This window comes from Saccopteryx leptura, chromosome 4 (genome assembly GCF_036850995.1).
Source record: "Saccopteryx leptura isolate mSacLep1 chromosome 4, mSacLep1_pri_phased_curated, whole genome shotgun sequence".
In the NCBI taxonomy this organism is placed as follows: domain Eukaryota; kingdom Metazoa; phylum Chordata; class Mammalia; order Chiroptera; family Emballonuridae; genus Saccopteryx; species Saccopteryx leptura.
In genome coordinates this window covers 202,406,262-202,421,661 of record NC_089506.1, presented here as the reverse complement: position 1 = coordinate 202,421,661, position 15,400 = coordinate 202,406,262, and the positions used below count along the sequence as shown (strand labels likewise).

General features: G+C 35.9%; 1 protein-coding gene across 6 annotated transcripts in view; it reads left to right on the top strand.

Moving 5' to 3' along the window:
• The window catches only part of MRTFB (myocardin related transcription factor B), a 289,724-nt gene that overhangs the window by 164,207 nt on the left and 110,117 nt on the right, over positions 1 to 15,400 (top strand). For 5 of the 6 annotated variants that reach the window (XM_066382581.1, XM_066382582.1, XM_066382580.1 and 2 more), the window contains 2 exons: positions 692 to 902; positions 7,679 to 7,741. In XM_066382581.1, the coding sequence (XP_066238678.1) occupies positions 749 to 902; positions 7,679 to 7,741 (217 nt within the window). In that variant the 5' untranslated portion in view covers positions 692 to 748. The remainder of the gene's footprint in view (positions 1 to 691; positions 903 to 7,678; positions 7,742 to 15,400) is intronic. The other variant, XM_066382583.1, reaches the window with a different exon arrangement.

Below are 15,400 nucleotides of genomic sequence, written 5' to 3'. Positions count from 1 at the left end.
AGCCATTTCATTCCTAGATATTTACCCAAAGAAGTGAAAGTATATACCCCTATAAATATTTGTACAAGAATGTTCATAGCATCTTTATTTCTAATAGGATAAAACTATAAACAACTCAAATGTCCACCAATAGATGAATGGATAAACAAATTGTGGTATGACATGCTACTAAGCAGGCAACAGTTTGATCAAATGTTTTGCCATTACCTAATATGGACAGCCATTTTTCTAGCTTTCAAGAACAATTTTCTTGCTGTCCACCACTCAGCCCCTAAGCCAGTGTCACATCCTTAGTTTTAGTTGTGTCTTTGGTACTTCAATTACAGATTTCTCTGTCAATCAGGATGATTTGTAGCAGTTACGATAGATTTTCAAGCCAGACTGCTTTTTTATTTTATCAGCATTATTTGACTTTTGTCTCATTTTAAGATGCATTAAAATATTTAATGACATTAATAACATAACTTTTTTTATACTATACAAAAAATTATACAGAATACTTTCGACTTTAATTTATCCGGTTTTTAGATGGGAAATATATTATTGCTGTGTGTTGTACAAGGAACCTGAGATCCATTTGTCACACAGCCGTGAAACTGAACCAGCACCAAGAGATCTCGTTTTAATACTTTTATACAATTTAGAGAAAAATAAATGTATCACGTACTTACAAATTTCTTTATGTTGACAGTCTCTTCAACAGTTTAAGAAGTGTTTCATATTCCCTATCGTCAGCTGCTGGAACACAATGGATCACACAGGGGCACTAGACACTGAGGACGAACTGGGACCTTTAGCCCATCTTGCTCCAAGTCCTCAGAGTGAAGCCGTTGCCCACGAATTCCAGGAGCTCTCCTTGCAGTCCAGTCAGTACTTACCCCCTCTGAACGAAAGGAAGAATGGTGAGTTCTTCAGCGTGTGCAGTGGGGATTTTGGTTTGAAGACTTACCTCTTTGTGAGCCCAATTTATTTCTCTTTGGTAGTAATTTTTATTTACGTATTTATGTTTTTATTTATTTACTTACTTATTTATCACCAGTTACATTTGGCAGTCTGTCACAGAGGAGAAAACCTCATAGGGGTACTGGCTGGTTTTGAGTAACAGGCAGAATTTCAATTTCCATCCAGTTCTTCCATCATTTCCCCAGTATTTTTGGTAGCAGCATTATCTTTGGAAATAAACTTTAGATTCAACCATCTTAGCACAAGCGGATAATTTCATGCTGGAATGGTATCGGAAAGTAGCTTCCTGTGCTGATTCCAGGAAAAATAGATTGTGGATTTAAAGATTCTCCTTCCAATATCCCCATCTCCAATGTGTTGCACCTTATTTTCAGAATTGGCAAAATTTGCACTATCTTAATGATCACTAAGAAAACAATAGTGTTTGAGTATTTTCTATATTAATGGATATTGGATATGGCCATATTTTCCACCTTTGGCTGGCTCATCCTTGTATACAAAATGAATATTTTCTTTTTATTTATTATCTGTTCAGGAATTTTTCATTTATCACAGAGGCATTCCAGAGTTCCCCAAAAAAACACAATACTGACAATTTTTAGCATAACTGAATATAGAGAATTGATATACACTTATTCTTAATACTTAAAATATAAAAACCAAGATATATAAAACATTAAAATTTATGAAAACACTAAGTTTGCATATTATAAGTACAGAATTAAGAATTTCAACTGGACTTACTTTGCTTTCCTCAGTTCTGATGAGTCTTATATTCACAATATATATTTTACATTTCACTTTTAAAAGCCAGAAGAAATGAAACTTTCCCTATAGAACACTTCCATATGCACTATCTTGTTACTTATTTTTCTGGGTTCTGAGTGTTCCCAATTCTTTTCATTATTGGCTTTATCTTATTCAGGAAAATGGATAAAGGACATATACTACTATTCTCAGTTCTTTAGTACATGTTTGGAACAGAACTTGTTCTCCCTTCTGATGCTTGCTGAGAGGCACAATTCTTGTGTAGTTTAGTTGGTCTACAGTGATATCTTGGCTAAGGTGCTATCAAAACCTTCATGAGACTGTGGTTGACAGGCGATGGCTTTAGAACCTTCCATCAATTAGGGGCCTAGCTTTACCTTAGTGGTATGTGACCAAATTTACACAGTGTACTTGGATTAGTATAATAATGTTGAAATTATTACCTGCCAAAAAAAGTAATAAAAAGAATTGAGTAGGTATAAAATTGCTCCTAATGTACAGTTGCTCAAGAAAATGGTCATATGTAGCAGAGGAGAGAAGTGAAGCATGTGGAATCAATTTATACCCTGTGGGTTTACTGGACCAGCTCACCACATTCTCTTGCAAGAACGTTCTCTTAAATATGTATGCCTGAATATAAGGGAAGCTCAAATACAAGGTAGTCTCCCTTTATAAACTTTTAGGGAGGTTGATGAAATGGTAGAAGTTTTAATTTATTAATTTAGTTCCATACATATAATTTAAGTCACATTTTATGAAGCAGGGCAATAATATAAAAGGATTGCTTTATTCACACTTATATTTAATAGAACTATCTTGCTCAAACTCTATCCATGAATCTTGGTGAGATTTTTTTTTGATCATGAGTATAACCCCTTTACATCACCCATCTAGCATGAAAATCCAGGGTGCATCTCCATTTCTGTCTCTTTTGTTTGAGTTACAGAAGTTTTTGAATACATACAGGATCTGATACTGAAGATTTTGTACCATTCACAAAACAGTGGGACTCCATTTTTTGCTTTTTTTTTTTGTATGTTTTATTGTTGTATATTCATAATCTCTGTAACATAATTACTCATGTTTGATATGTGATTAGTTATAACATTTCATGGGGCTGTAATTTGTTTCTGAATTCTATCCCTTTTTTGAATAGTAATGTATTCACACAATTTAAAAAGTAAAGAGTATATATGAGTACACAGGGAAAAGTAGGTTACCCCCCAGTCTTGTCCCTTAGCTACCCAGTTACTTCCCTGGAATTAGCCGTTTTTAACCTGTGTCCTTTCTGAGAAAATAGTAGTTGATAACTCTTTTAAAAGCAGTTTTGAAAGTCTTTGTAACAACATCCAACACTTAAAATTTTAAGGTTATATAACCTAAGAATAATTAATGTTTTGATTTTCTTCTCCCACTTTTTTTCTGATTCTATTAAGATATTTCTGTAAACATCCTAAAACCACCTTCTAATGAAGTTGATTTAAAACTTTTTGGTAAATTTATTGGGGTGACATTTGTTAATAAAATTATTTAGGTTTCAAATGTACAGTACTATAATACATTATCTGTACATTGATTGCATTGTGTGTTTACCACCCAAAATCAAATCTCCTTTCATCACCATATATTTGACCTCCCTTTTTTTTTACTACCTCTTCCCCAGCCCCCTTTCTCTCTGGTAACCAACATACTGTTGTCTGTGTCTGTGAATTTTTGTTTATTTGTCTTGTTTGTTCATTTGTTGCTTTAAGTTTTATGTCCCACATATGAATGAAATCATGTGGTTCTTGACTTTTCTGTCTTATTTCACCTAGCATGATATTCTCAAGCTCTCTCCATGTTGTCACAAATGCCAGTATTTGTGGCTGAGTAGTATACCATAGTTTATATGTACCACATCTTTATCCAGTCATCTATCAAAGGACACCTCAGTTCTTTCCATGTGTCAGCCACCATGAATAATGCTGCAGTGAACATATGGGATACATATATACATCTTTATGAATTAATATATTCAAATTTCTTTGGTAGATGCCCACAAGAGGGATCACTAGGTCATATGGTAACTCTAGTCCAGATTTTTTGAGAAACCTCCATGTTGTTTTTCATAGCTAATGAGTTTTTCTCAAATGTTTTTTGTTTAATAATAAGTAAATAAAAGATTATCTCATAATATGAGATATTGTATAAGGTCCCAAATATAAGAGAATCTCTTTTTCTAACAAGTGCCTTTAGGAAGTTAAAAATCTTACCTTATATTTAGGCATACACTCTAATTTTAGGTTTATGGAATATTAACCTAATTTGCATATACATTCCAAAGCATAAATGGAATCATTGTACAGCTATAAGAAATCTAGATTTTTGATACAGGTATGTGAGTATAGTAGAACCACATCAAATAATATATAGGCGGACAAACCATAACTTTCTTACCTTAATGATTTTTTTCAAGTTTACTCTTCATTTTGCAGATCTTCTTGATGCCATGTTTAAATCCTAGGTTTTGGCCTCAGAATTAATACCAAGTATGGTTTAGATATTTTGAGATAACCAGATTTAGATATTTTCTTGATGGTTATGTTTTGTTGTTATTCCTACGTATTTGAATTTCACTTGTTGGAATTCTTTTCTGTTGGGTTAAAATGAAGACATTTCCATTTGAGTTTAGCATATAGAAGGATTATGTCACCAGATAGTTTATAAATAAACTTGCAAGGAACATGAAGTTGACATTCAAGTATGATTCCAGGATCTCCCCTTATTTTTGATTAATATTTATGTTGGCAGTTTTAGTAGAGTGGCAAAATATTTCCACTACTGGAGTAAACATGAAAGATGTTCAGTAAAGATAAGCTAGGGTTTTGCTTTACCCATGAACGTGACCAAAATAATTCTGTAGTTAGTGGCATACTTCAAAGTAAGACGTAGGCAAGTAACTCTTCCCAACAAGTCCTTCATAAGAGAAAGTGAATATATAGAAACACATAAAGAATGCACCTTTACTAAGACAATGCATACACAAGGATACTGAGTTTTGTTTTGACATTTTATATACACAATAGACTCATTTCCATGTTGCAGTATTAACATTCCTTCCGATGGTGGGAATAAAAGGGAAATCAAAGGGACAGTTAGTTCTTTTATTGTTTAAACAGGAAAAGCTCAGATGCTATAAATTGGATATATATTATAGCTTTGTAAAAGGAGGGAAAGGCAGACTTGATGGAAACAGCATGCCCGAAAGAGCTGCAGCTCCTCTGCCAGGGCCCCCGCCAGGTGAGACAAGAAGCGTTTCTTTCATGAGGCTGTTTGCAAGACCAATCTGTGCTGGTTGGTGAATTTCAGCTTTTAAGATCTTGCCAGCAATATCATACAGTAAGGAGGTAAGTTGACATAATACGCGTTTATGAAACTGCTTGGTATTCAGTACTTCGTGGTCTGTCTCTGAAGATGAGGCTCAGTCATGTTCACACGGCCACAGATACACCACGGGCAGTATCAGTGGTGGTGTCCAGTATGTGGAAAATAAGCATTCACCACCTTCCTCTTCCCATATTAACAGGCCTTTTGAAGCTGTATTTACTATGAAATAGCATGTTTTAGGCACCAGTGAGGAAGAGACTTATTTATCATTTTAATTTTAAAGTTTGTTATTACTAGTCACTATACTTGTTAGGTTTTTGAGTGTATAGTCCATCTTGAAAATATTTTTCTAAGATTTCCATTTATTAAAAAAAAAGATTTCCATTCATTAAATTTATCACACTGAACAATTTTAGAACATCTCTTGTTCTATTCTGGAATGATCACTTACTAGAGAGAAAATAATTTATTCAAAAGTTAATTGCATACAAGGAAACGCAAGGTGGCTCTTTGTATTGGCTCCAATACTGGCATTAATACGCTTGCAGTCAGATGAACCCAGCCTGCCGTGTACCATGGAAAATAAATGGCACGCGGTCACAGTAGGTCTTTTCTTTGGATTTTACTTTGAAAACATTTCCCTACTCATTAACCTGTAAGGCTTACGGGCAGTCCAGGTGTTGGAAGTGTACAAAGGTGATGAGCATTTGTCTTGAGCACAACCCTTTTCCTTACAATGGACCGGCGCTGGCATGGCCCAACGGAGATTGGCGAGGGAAAGAGAGAATGAAGCTCTTTCTCTGAAGCAGACAGCCAGGCATAGAATTCATTGTGTCATAAATGGGAGAGAGACTTAAGAGGCCAAATAGCCAAGACAGGGAACTATGGATTCTTGCTTTTCCTTTCTACAGCTGAAGGTAAAAGAAATGAATAATGTTTTGTAAAATTGTCTTGTCATTGGCTTTACTGTTAACATATTTAGGTTCTTGAATACTTAAAATAATTATCAAAGATTAATGAATATTCTGATACATTTAGATAATTTCCTTTCTGTTTTCAGGCCTTACTTAAGAATATTTAGACTTAGAAGAGAAATATATACTCCTTAAATGTAATTTTCCGTAGTTCTTGAATACCTTTTGAAAATTAGGCTTTAGGACTTATACTCACCACAAATAGAAAAGTTTGAAAGCCAACCATGAACCTCCTGACAACTGCAAATAAAATTCTTGATTAATTGTGCCAACTCTCATACTGTTTTACTTGTGACAACCTCTTGAACCCTTCCAAATGAAAAAGAAGCCATATAAGTAGCTTAAAGGTGAGGAGCCATCTTTCACAAGAACTTTGTCAAGTTTCCTATTAAGTGGCATGTTTTGTTTCACAATGTAAATAAGCTTCTGTAACCCTGCCCACCTTCTTTTTTCTACTCTGGGCTTCTTATTTAGGTAATTTTCCTCTTACTGAGGGTTTAGTTTGCTTCAGTGCATTGCTGAACAAACACCCAAGCAGAGTGTATGTGTGTGTTGGGGGGCAGGCGGGCATTAATTTACAGTTTTGCATTTGCAGCCGGCATGTTCAGAACACTAACATAGGCGTACTTTGGTTATCGCTGAGGCGGTAGATGAAGCTAACAGTTTCCAAAGTGCATCAGTAAGACTGTAGGCCCCAGTTATGTAACACTCTGAAGCCTCATTTTCAGTTATTTATTCAATCTTTCAATTGTGTTCCCCTGCAGAAATACCCTTAGAGTACCAGCAGTTAACATACTTATATTAAAAGTAGGATTTAGAACGTAATAATTAGCATTTTTATCCAGCATGAGACCACATTATCTTAAATTATAAAAACTATTTGCCCAATAATGTTACAAGGCTTTTCTAGAGTTACTAGAGTCATAGAAGTACATTATTTCTTATATAGATTTTTAAGATAGTTTTCTTAAAACTAGGGTCCACCATATGATTTATATTAGATATTGACCAGTGAATAAACTGAACCTAATTTATCATTATCTATTAAGCTAATTTATTATTATCTAGCAGTTTCCTGTTTCTCAGGAAGCAATTTTAAAAGGTAACATATAAAATATAAATGATTAGTTAGTAAATAGTACTCAGCTATAACCCTCTAGCCTCCTTAGTTGAATAATTGAATCAGATCCTGTGTTGGGTCAAGAGACTTCATTCCAGTTAAGTCAGGGCTCTTTTTACTTATGTCTGCCATCTAACCCAACCACAGTCACCTCTTCTAGCTGAAAAGGAAGGAAAAGGATAGACACTGGATACCTGTTTTCTACCATAACTCTAAAAAACCTAATAAATATAGGGAATGTACTGGAAAAATGTGATCCATGATTATTTTTCTTCTTTTATTTTAAGACATCAGTAATAAAATAATACTGTGACAGCAACAAGACAAATATGTTGGAATAACAAATGTATTGGAATTTTCTCTTGGGTTTGTAGTTAATAATCACCCAGCCTAATGAGTAAATATCATACCCAATGTTTTTCTAACTCCTTTAAATTAATCTGTTCTGTTGGCTGCCCTCACCTGCTTCCCTCACTGTTATTAACAGGAGGTATAGTCTTTTGGGAGTCAGGACTCCAGTCTCCTCTGCTGACTCAGTCTGTGAGCATGGGTAAGTCTCAGAAGCTCTCTGTGTCACGATATGCTTATTGTAATATTCGTGTGGTAGCTTTCAGCCCGTGTGTCTTTCTCTGGCTCTCTGGCTGCCCTCCCTCATTACATCATGTGTTCTTATACCTCATTATCACTTTGCTTTGGGCTGTTCATTGGCAGCAGAAACAAAGAATGGAAGATAACTTTCATCTCAGTTAACTGATGGAATTTTTCATGGATAGAAATTAGTAATGTCGCTGTTTAATACATTCCTCACAGATATTATTAAACATACATGCAATTTCATTCAATTAGATCTTCCCCCTTATTGAAAAGGAAAGAAGGCCTTGGCCAATGGCTCAATAGATAGAGCGTTGGCCCGGTGTATGGACCACCTGGGTTCCATTCCCAGTCAGGGCACACAGTAGAAGTGACCATCTGTTTGTCCCCCCTGCCTCTTTCCCTTCTCTCCCTCTCCCCCTCCCATAGCCAGTGGCTCATTTGATTTGAGCGTGGCCCCAGGCACTGAGGATAGCTCAGTTGGTCAGAGCACATCAGCCTCAGGTGCTAAAAATAACTCAGTTGATTCGAGCATCAGCTCTAGACAGGGCTACAGTATTACTAGTTATGTGAATTTAGACAAATTAGGTAACTTCCCTCTGCCTCAATTCCTCATCCACAAAATGGTGATCATACTAGTAGTACCTGCTTCTTAGGGTTGCTATGAAATTAAACTAGTTCATAGAAGTCAAGTACTTGAATAGTGTGGGCATATAATTGGCACGCTATAACTTTTTTATTAGTATGTGTATTTTGATAATACAGCGTTTCAATTCATATTAGGTGAATATCATTTTTCAGGGTTTCATCATGGTGTTTTATAACTTAGTGTTTTTCTCAGTGCCAGTAATTTTTGTCCCCATTATCCACAAGCATTTCTTTTTTAAAATGTCAGAGTGACATGCAATTCCTTAACGTCTCACTGTGTACCTTCATAGCATTTGAGCAGCAGCTTATCTGATGAGAGCTGAGAGGGCAAATGTAGTAGGCACTGATTTCCCATGAAATTTGTCTCTCTTGTTGGTACTGCCAGTTCCCACAATCCTAGCATTCCCTGGGCATCAGTCAGTGTCTACAAGGAATGATTTTCAAATAGTAAAGCATGTGAAAAGACAAACAGGCCAAAACTCAGAGCTCTCTAGGGACTGTGACCTCCAAAACAGACTCCATTCTGACATTTTCACAGGCTGCTGGAAGGAATTCCAGCAGGGTCGTTCCATTTGGTAGACTCCTAAACAGACCCTCTGTCATCGAGGACTGATTTACAGATTTTCTATTTCTTACATACTTGTTCTGAAGAGATGAAGATAATAGATATGGTTGCTAAGACTCTTTTAAGGCATTCAATGTATATAATAAGTACTATACAGAAGACTTTTAGTATTTTGAAATAGTAAAACAATTATTTGTTGTGTGCAAAGAAATTTCTTGCTCTGAGTTATCTTTTTCTTTTTGATTCCGGGAAATCTATTTCATAACCATATCTCTAAATTAGAATTTTTTTATTACTAACCTAATTCTTTAACAAAGAAATTGACTAGATTTAGAAACAATCATTAAAACAAACATACGTTAAAATGTGTGTATGATTACATGTTTCATAGTGTTCTTTGGAATGTGTGAAAACAGAAACAGTTCTACTGTTGTAGAATATTCTATGAAATCTTGGTGTGATGGCAGTTGTGTAGATGAGGCTTTAAAGTAACTGGGGCTGAGGGCAGATCTATACGTTGCTTTTCAAGTAATCTGAATCCTCAAAATATTTTACTGTCTATTATTACTATATATATATATGTATATATATATATATATTTCTTCCTTTCTTTTCTTTTCTCTTTCTCCCTCCCTCCCTCTCTCTCTCTCTCTCTCTCTCTCTTTCTTCTTTCTTTCTTTCTCTTTCTTTCTTTCTTTCTTTCTTTCTTTCTTTCTTTCTTTCTTTCTTTCTTTCTTTCTTTCTTTCTTTCTTTCCTTTTTACAAAAAGAATACACTCCTAAAAATAAATGAGAAGGGCAGAACCCAAGAGATTTGGAGCCTGGACAACTTAAGGAAATGGGTGATTAGGCCTTACTTGATTTATAGTTGGCTGTAAATGCCTCAGCCTCGTGGTTGTCCAAGTCTGAAGTCTGTGAGTACATGTATGAAGTTCCAGAGGTGAAGAGCATTCTTCATCTGAAAAGGTCAGGTTTACTGGGGGGGTTGTATGGCCTATTTCCTTCTTTGCATGTTCATTTCCAATGAGTTAATCCTTTGGATGAGGGTACAAAATTTTAGCTATTAAATAAAAGAGTCCTTACACAATGATAAATTTCTTAGGATTTGATACCTCATTCTGTTGTAGGATTATAATATGTTTTGAACAAATTTAAAAATGGAACACAGGCAAGTAAATTAATATATGATCCCAACCAAGTCTCTCAAAATGAGTAGCAAAAAAAAAACATTAATTTTATTATATACATTCTAATAACCTGTCAGGAACTCAGGAGGTCTCTTAGTAATATAAAATGGAAACAAATATGAAATAATAAGTTGTTTCTTAATAAATCACATATAGTTTTTGGATGTACTAAAATTTGTGTGACTCTTGATTGATATATAACATATATATGATGAAAAAGATATGTATTTTTATGTTACTGTTTTCTCGGGCCAAGAATAACAAAGTGATATTTAACTAGAAATGCTCTTAATATGAGAAAGTATTACTTTTCTAATACTGTATTTTTCTAACATAGATTTTTTTCTTTCTCACTGTCTATTTCTGTTATCTAGTGTCTTCATTTTTCAAATAAATGGAATTTGGTTAAATAGCAACTAGCTGATAAACTAGTAAAATCTCTGATTACATAATTGCATTCTTGTTTATTTTTGCATAGATGCAGAGTAGTGACTTGATTGATTGCTGAATGGTTCTGAACACTCAACAGAAACAAAATGCTCACACCTTCAAAATGTTGAAGACTTTATTTGGACACCTAAATATTATAATTTGGAGAATTTTCCAAATAAAGGAATTTAAACTTACACCAATCAGATCAAGTTAGTACTGAACAAGCTGAAATGTAAAGAAACCCAAGAACTTAGTCCTGAATGAGTTTTGGCTTCCAGTGGTTTTAGACAGTACAATCGGTCCTTGAACAACACAGGTTTGAATTGTGTGAGTCCACTATATGTAGATTTTTTTTCTTCAGTAAATACATAGTTGGCTCTCTCTGTCCCCAGGTTTTGCATCATGGATTCAACCAAATGTAGATCAAAAACTTTTGATCCTCCATTGGGAATCCACAGATAGAGGACCACATTAAGTTATATGCGAATCTTCAACTACACAGGAGTCAGAATCTCTAACCCCCATGTGTTCAAGGGTCAACTGTACTTCGGTTTCTGTTTTCTTTAAATATTACACAAAAACTATTTTAAAGTATACTCTCTTGTGGAAATGTATACATTTCTTAAATGACCATGAATGTTTCCTGTACCCTTGAGGATGAGGTCAGTTAGGTCCAGTTGGTTTATTAGGTTGTTCAAGTTATGTGTCTTTACTGGCTTTCTTTTTACTTGTTCTATCGATGACTTAGAGAGAGGTATGTTGAAAACTCCAGTTACTATTGTGGATTTGTTTTTCCTTTCAGTATTGTTTTTTCTTCCTGTACTTGGAGGCTCTATTATGTGTTCTTGATGAATTTATCCCTTTACATTATGAAATGTCCCTCTATCCCTGGTATTGATTCTTCCACTAAAGTCTTCTCTCTGTTTGATAGTAATATAGCCCCTTGAAGTTTCTTAAGCTTCGCATTGCATGATAAATCTTTTCCCAGCTTTTACCTTTAACTCATCTGTACCTTTATACGTATTTAAAGTACATTTCTTTTAGAAAGCATAGAATTGGATCTTTTAAAATCTGGCCCAATAGTCTCTGTCATTCAATTGCAGTATTTTTATATTATTTGCATTTAAGGTAATTACTGATATGTCTGGTGTACTGGTTATCTATTTCTGTGTAATAAATTACTTCATGAACACATTTATCACCTCCCAGTTTATGTGGGTCTGGAACTCAGGCACAGTGTAGATGGGTACCTCTGCCTCTGGATTTCTCATAAGCCTGGGTTCAGGTGTCAGCCAAGGCTGGGGTTTCCTCTGAAGGTTCCACTGAGGAAGGATCCACTTCTAAACTTACGTTGTCCTTGGTGAGATTCATTTCCTTATGGGCTGCTGGACCCTCGGTTCCTGCCATGTGGCCCTCTCCAACATGACAGCTTACTTTACTTAGCAAGGCCAGTGAGAGAAAGTGTGCTAGCAAGAAACGTAGCAGTTCTTTGCACCATTTCCTCAGCATTGCCTGATTTTATTGATTAGCAACAAATTACTCAAGAGGAGAGGATTCTATAAGGCCATTCATACCAGAGGGCAGGGATCTCTGGGGGCTGTCTTAAACACTATCTACCATTCTTGAGTTTAGATCCATCATTTTGCTGTCTCTTCTCTGTTTCTTTAGTCCTCTTTTCTTGCCTTTTTAATTTCTTTTTTTTAGTATTTCACTATTTTTACATCTTATTAACTATACTTTTATTTCAAGAGCTCACAGATCTTTTCTAATGCAGGTCGAATAAGCTGCTAGTCCTGTCTAATGAAATGTTTATCTTAGATACTATATTTTTATCTGTACAAGTTCCATTTAGTCCTTTTCTGCATTGTCCATTTCTCTGGTCATTATATACCATTATTTCCCCATGTATAAGACGTACCTTAATTTTGGGACCTGAAATTTGAAAAATAAATGTATTACATGAAGTTATTGAACTCAAGTTTTATTCATCATAAAATTCATACATTTCCTCATCACTGTCAAGACTTCTATCCATTAGCTTGTCCTCATCTGTGTCTGATGACAAATCACTATCTTCAACAATGAGCACAAAAACTAGCATGAAAAAAGTGGGAAATGCAAGTAAAAAAATCTACAACTACTGTATAAGACGCACTCAGTTTTTAGACACCAAATTTTTCTGAAAATGTGCGTCTTAAACATGGGGAAATATGATACATCTTTTCTTTAAATATTTGGTTATAATAGCTATTATAGCTGTTAATAGTTCCATTTTTTTTCTGTCATTTCTGGGTTTGTTTTTATTGACAGTTTTTCTCCTATGAAAAGAGACATTTTTCTGCCTCTTGGCAAGTAGTCTAGAAAAATATATATTTTGGCTATATAATATTGTGAATGTTACATTGTAGTGCGTGGATTTTGTTTTTGTTGTCTTCCTTTAAAGAGTGTCAGACTTTGGTTCGGTGAGAATCTTGGTCTTTTAGATCACTATCAAGACCTTTTTTAAGCTCCTTAGGAAAGATCTAGGGTTATGTTCATGCCAGGGATGATACCTTAGCTACTAGGGCTTGACCTTCTTTGGAATCTCTGCTCAATGTCCACGGAATGCCCCAGGAAGAACTTTTCACTTGCCCAGTGGGAGCTTGAGCGTCCTCCAACTTTGTGTGTACTTTGGGTATTGTTTAGCTTATGTTCCATTTCTTGCCCAGCCTTGTGAAATGTCACGCTATGCACGTATAACTGAATACTCCGCAGACTTGAAGGCACCCTTATGCGGACTCTAGAGCTCTTTTCCATCATCGGTCTCTCTGCAGAAATCTGCCCCACGCTTCCAGCCGCCTTCCCCTCCTCCCTGGCTCTCATGTCCGCCTCCTCAACTCAGCTAGCCTGACCAGCTCTGAATCACCCCTTGGACTCACAGTCTGGAAATTGCCTTCAGGCAGAAAGCTAGGGCAGCTCAGCTGTAAGGTTTATCTCATTTGCTTCCTTTTAGTAGAGGTCACAGTTCTGCATTGCCTGTTTCCCAAAGCAGTTGTTTCATGTATTTTGTCCAGTTTTCTAACTTTTAATGGTGAGAGATAAAGTGCAGTCTTGTTAGTCCATCGTAGCCGAAAACAGAAGCCTGGAATCGGGTTTTGACACGAGGCCTCTGCTTTTTGACGGAAGCACGTTTCCTCTCTGAGTACACATCACTGAGCTTTCTCACTAGACCACGGTTTGGATCCACCCAAACCCTCAGACCTTACTGAGCACACCAAGTTGCTCCCAGCTTTTTGGTCTGTGAACAGATGAAACCAAATTATTGGTTGAAGACTGAGGTCCATAGTTACGGTTGGTTCTCGTGGAAAGTAGCTTTTCAGCTTTGGCTGTGGGCTCAGTATGGTCAGTGAGATGTTCATAAAGGAATCATAGGGTCTCTTGGAGCCCGTGGCATATTATCAAGTTGGTTCAAGGAATCGTCATTTTGGTGGTGGTGGAGACCACCAAGAAGGAAAGGTTTCACTGGTTAGCAGGACTCATTCTTTATTAATAAAGAACTGACCGGATAGTAATTTCTCTTTATAGAAATATTGAAATTAAGAAAAAAATTTGCCTCAGTATTTGAATTTGATTCAACTCAGCAAGAGTCAGCCTTAAGAAAAGATATCTAAAGGTTATATTTTTCTTCTCACATGTGTATTAATGTAAATTTTCTCATCAAGAATATGTAGGTTATATTAAGTGAAAATACAAGGAGTAAAATTGTAGATTTATCATGAGTACAAATAATCATTCTCTTTATATCCTCCCATCAAACTCTCTACCTGTTTCCAACACAGGAAGCCTATACAAAGGGGGAAAATGCCCTGGAACGAATTATATTAGATTATCTTTGGCAGTTTACACACATATATACACTCCTCCACCTGCTTTTTATTCTTGTAGTTTGGGTTTTTCATATGCATGTATAATACTTTATACCAATGAAGGGTAAAGTACTTTAGGATAAAACATCTCCATAAATTTGGAGTGAGCAAAGCTTTCTTAAACAAGACACAAATAGCACTACCCATAAAAGGTAAATCTATATTTAAATTAATAACTCATGTACAACAAAAGACATCATTGAGAGAAAAGGCAGTACACAGTGTGGGGAGAGCTCATTCTTAATGCATATATTGAACAAAAGATTGTTCTCCAGATATGTAAAGGACAGATGCAAGCCAATATAAATAAATGCACAAAAATGCCTTGACACAAACTCCACAAAAGAAATCCAGATGGTAGGCATATATATGAGATGTAGTAATTCCTCATCAGATCAGTGCAAATGAAAACTATACACCTTCCAGAATGGCTAAAAAGAAAAATACCAGGTATCAAGGGTATCAAGCAATCAGTGGGTATGTAACTGCTGTAATCATTTTAGAAAATTATTTTGCATAATTCTAAGTATCAGCAGTTCCACTCCTAGATTTTTTTAGTGTGTGTGACAGAGACAGAGAGAGGGACAGACAGGAAGGGGGAGAGATGAGAAGCATCAATTCTTTGTTGAGGTACCTTAGGTCATTGATTCCTTTCTCATATGTGTACCTTGATGGGGGGGGGGGGGCTACAGCAGAGCGAGTAACCCCTTGCTCAACTTTAAGCTCAAGCCAGTGACTTCGGGCTTCATGCCAACAACCTTTGGGCTCAAGCCAGCAACCATGGGGTCATGTCTATGACCCCTTGCTCAACCAGCAACTCCGCGCTCAAGCTGGATGAGCCCATGCTTAAGCCAGTGATCTTGGGGTTTTGAACCTGGGTCC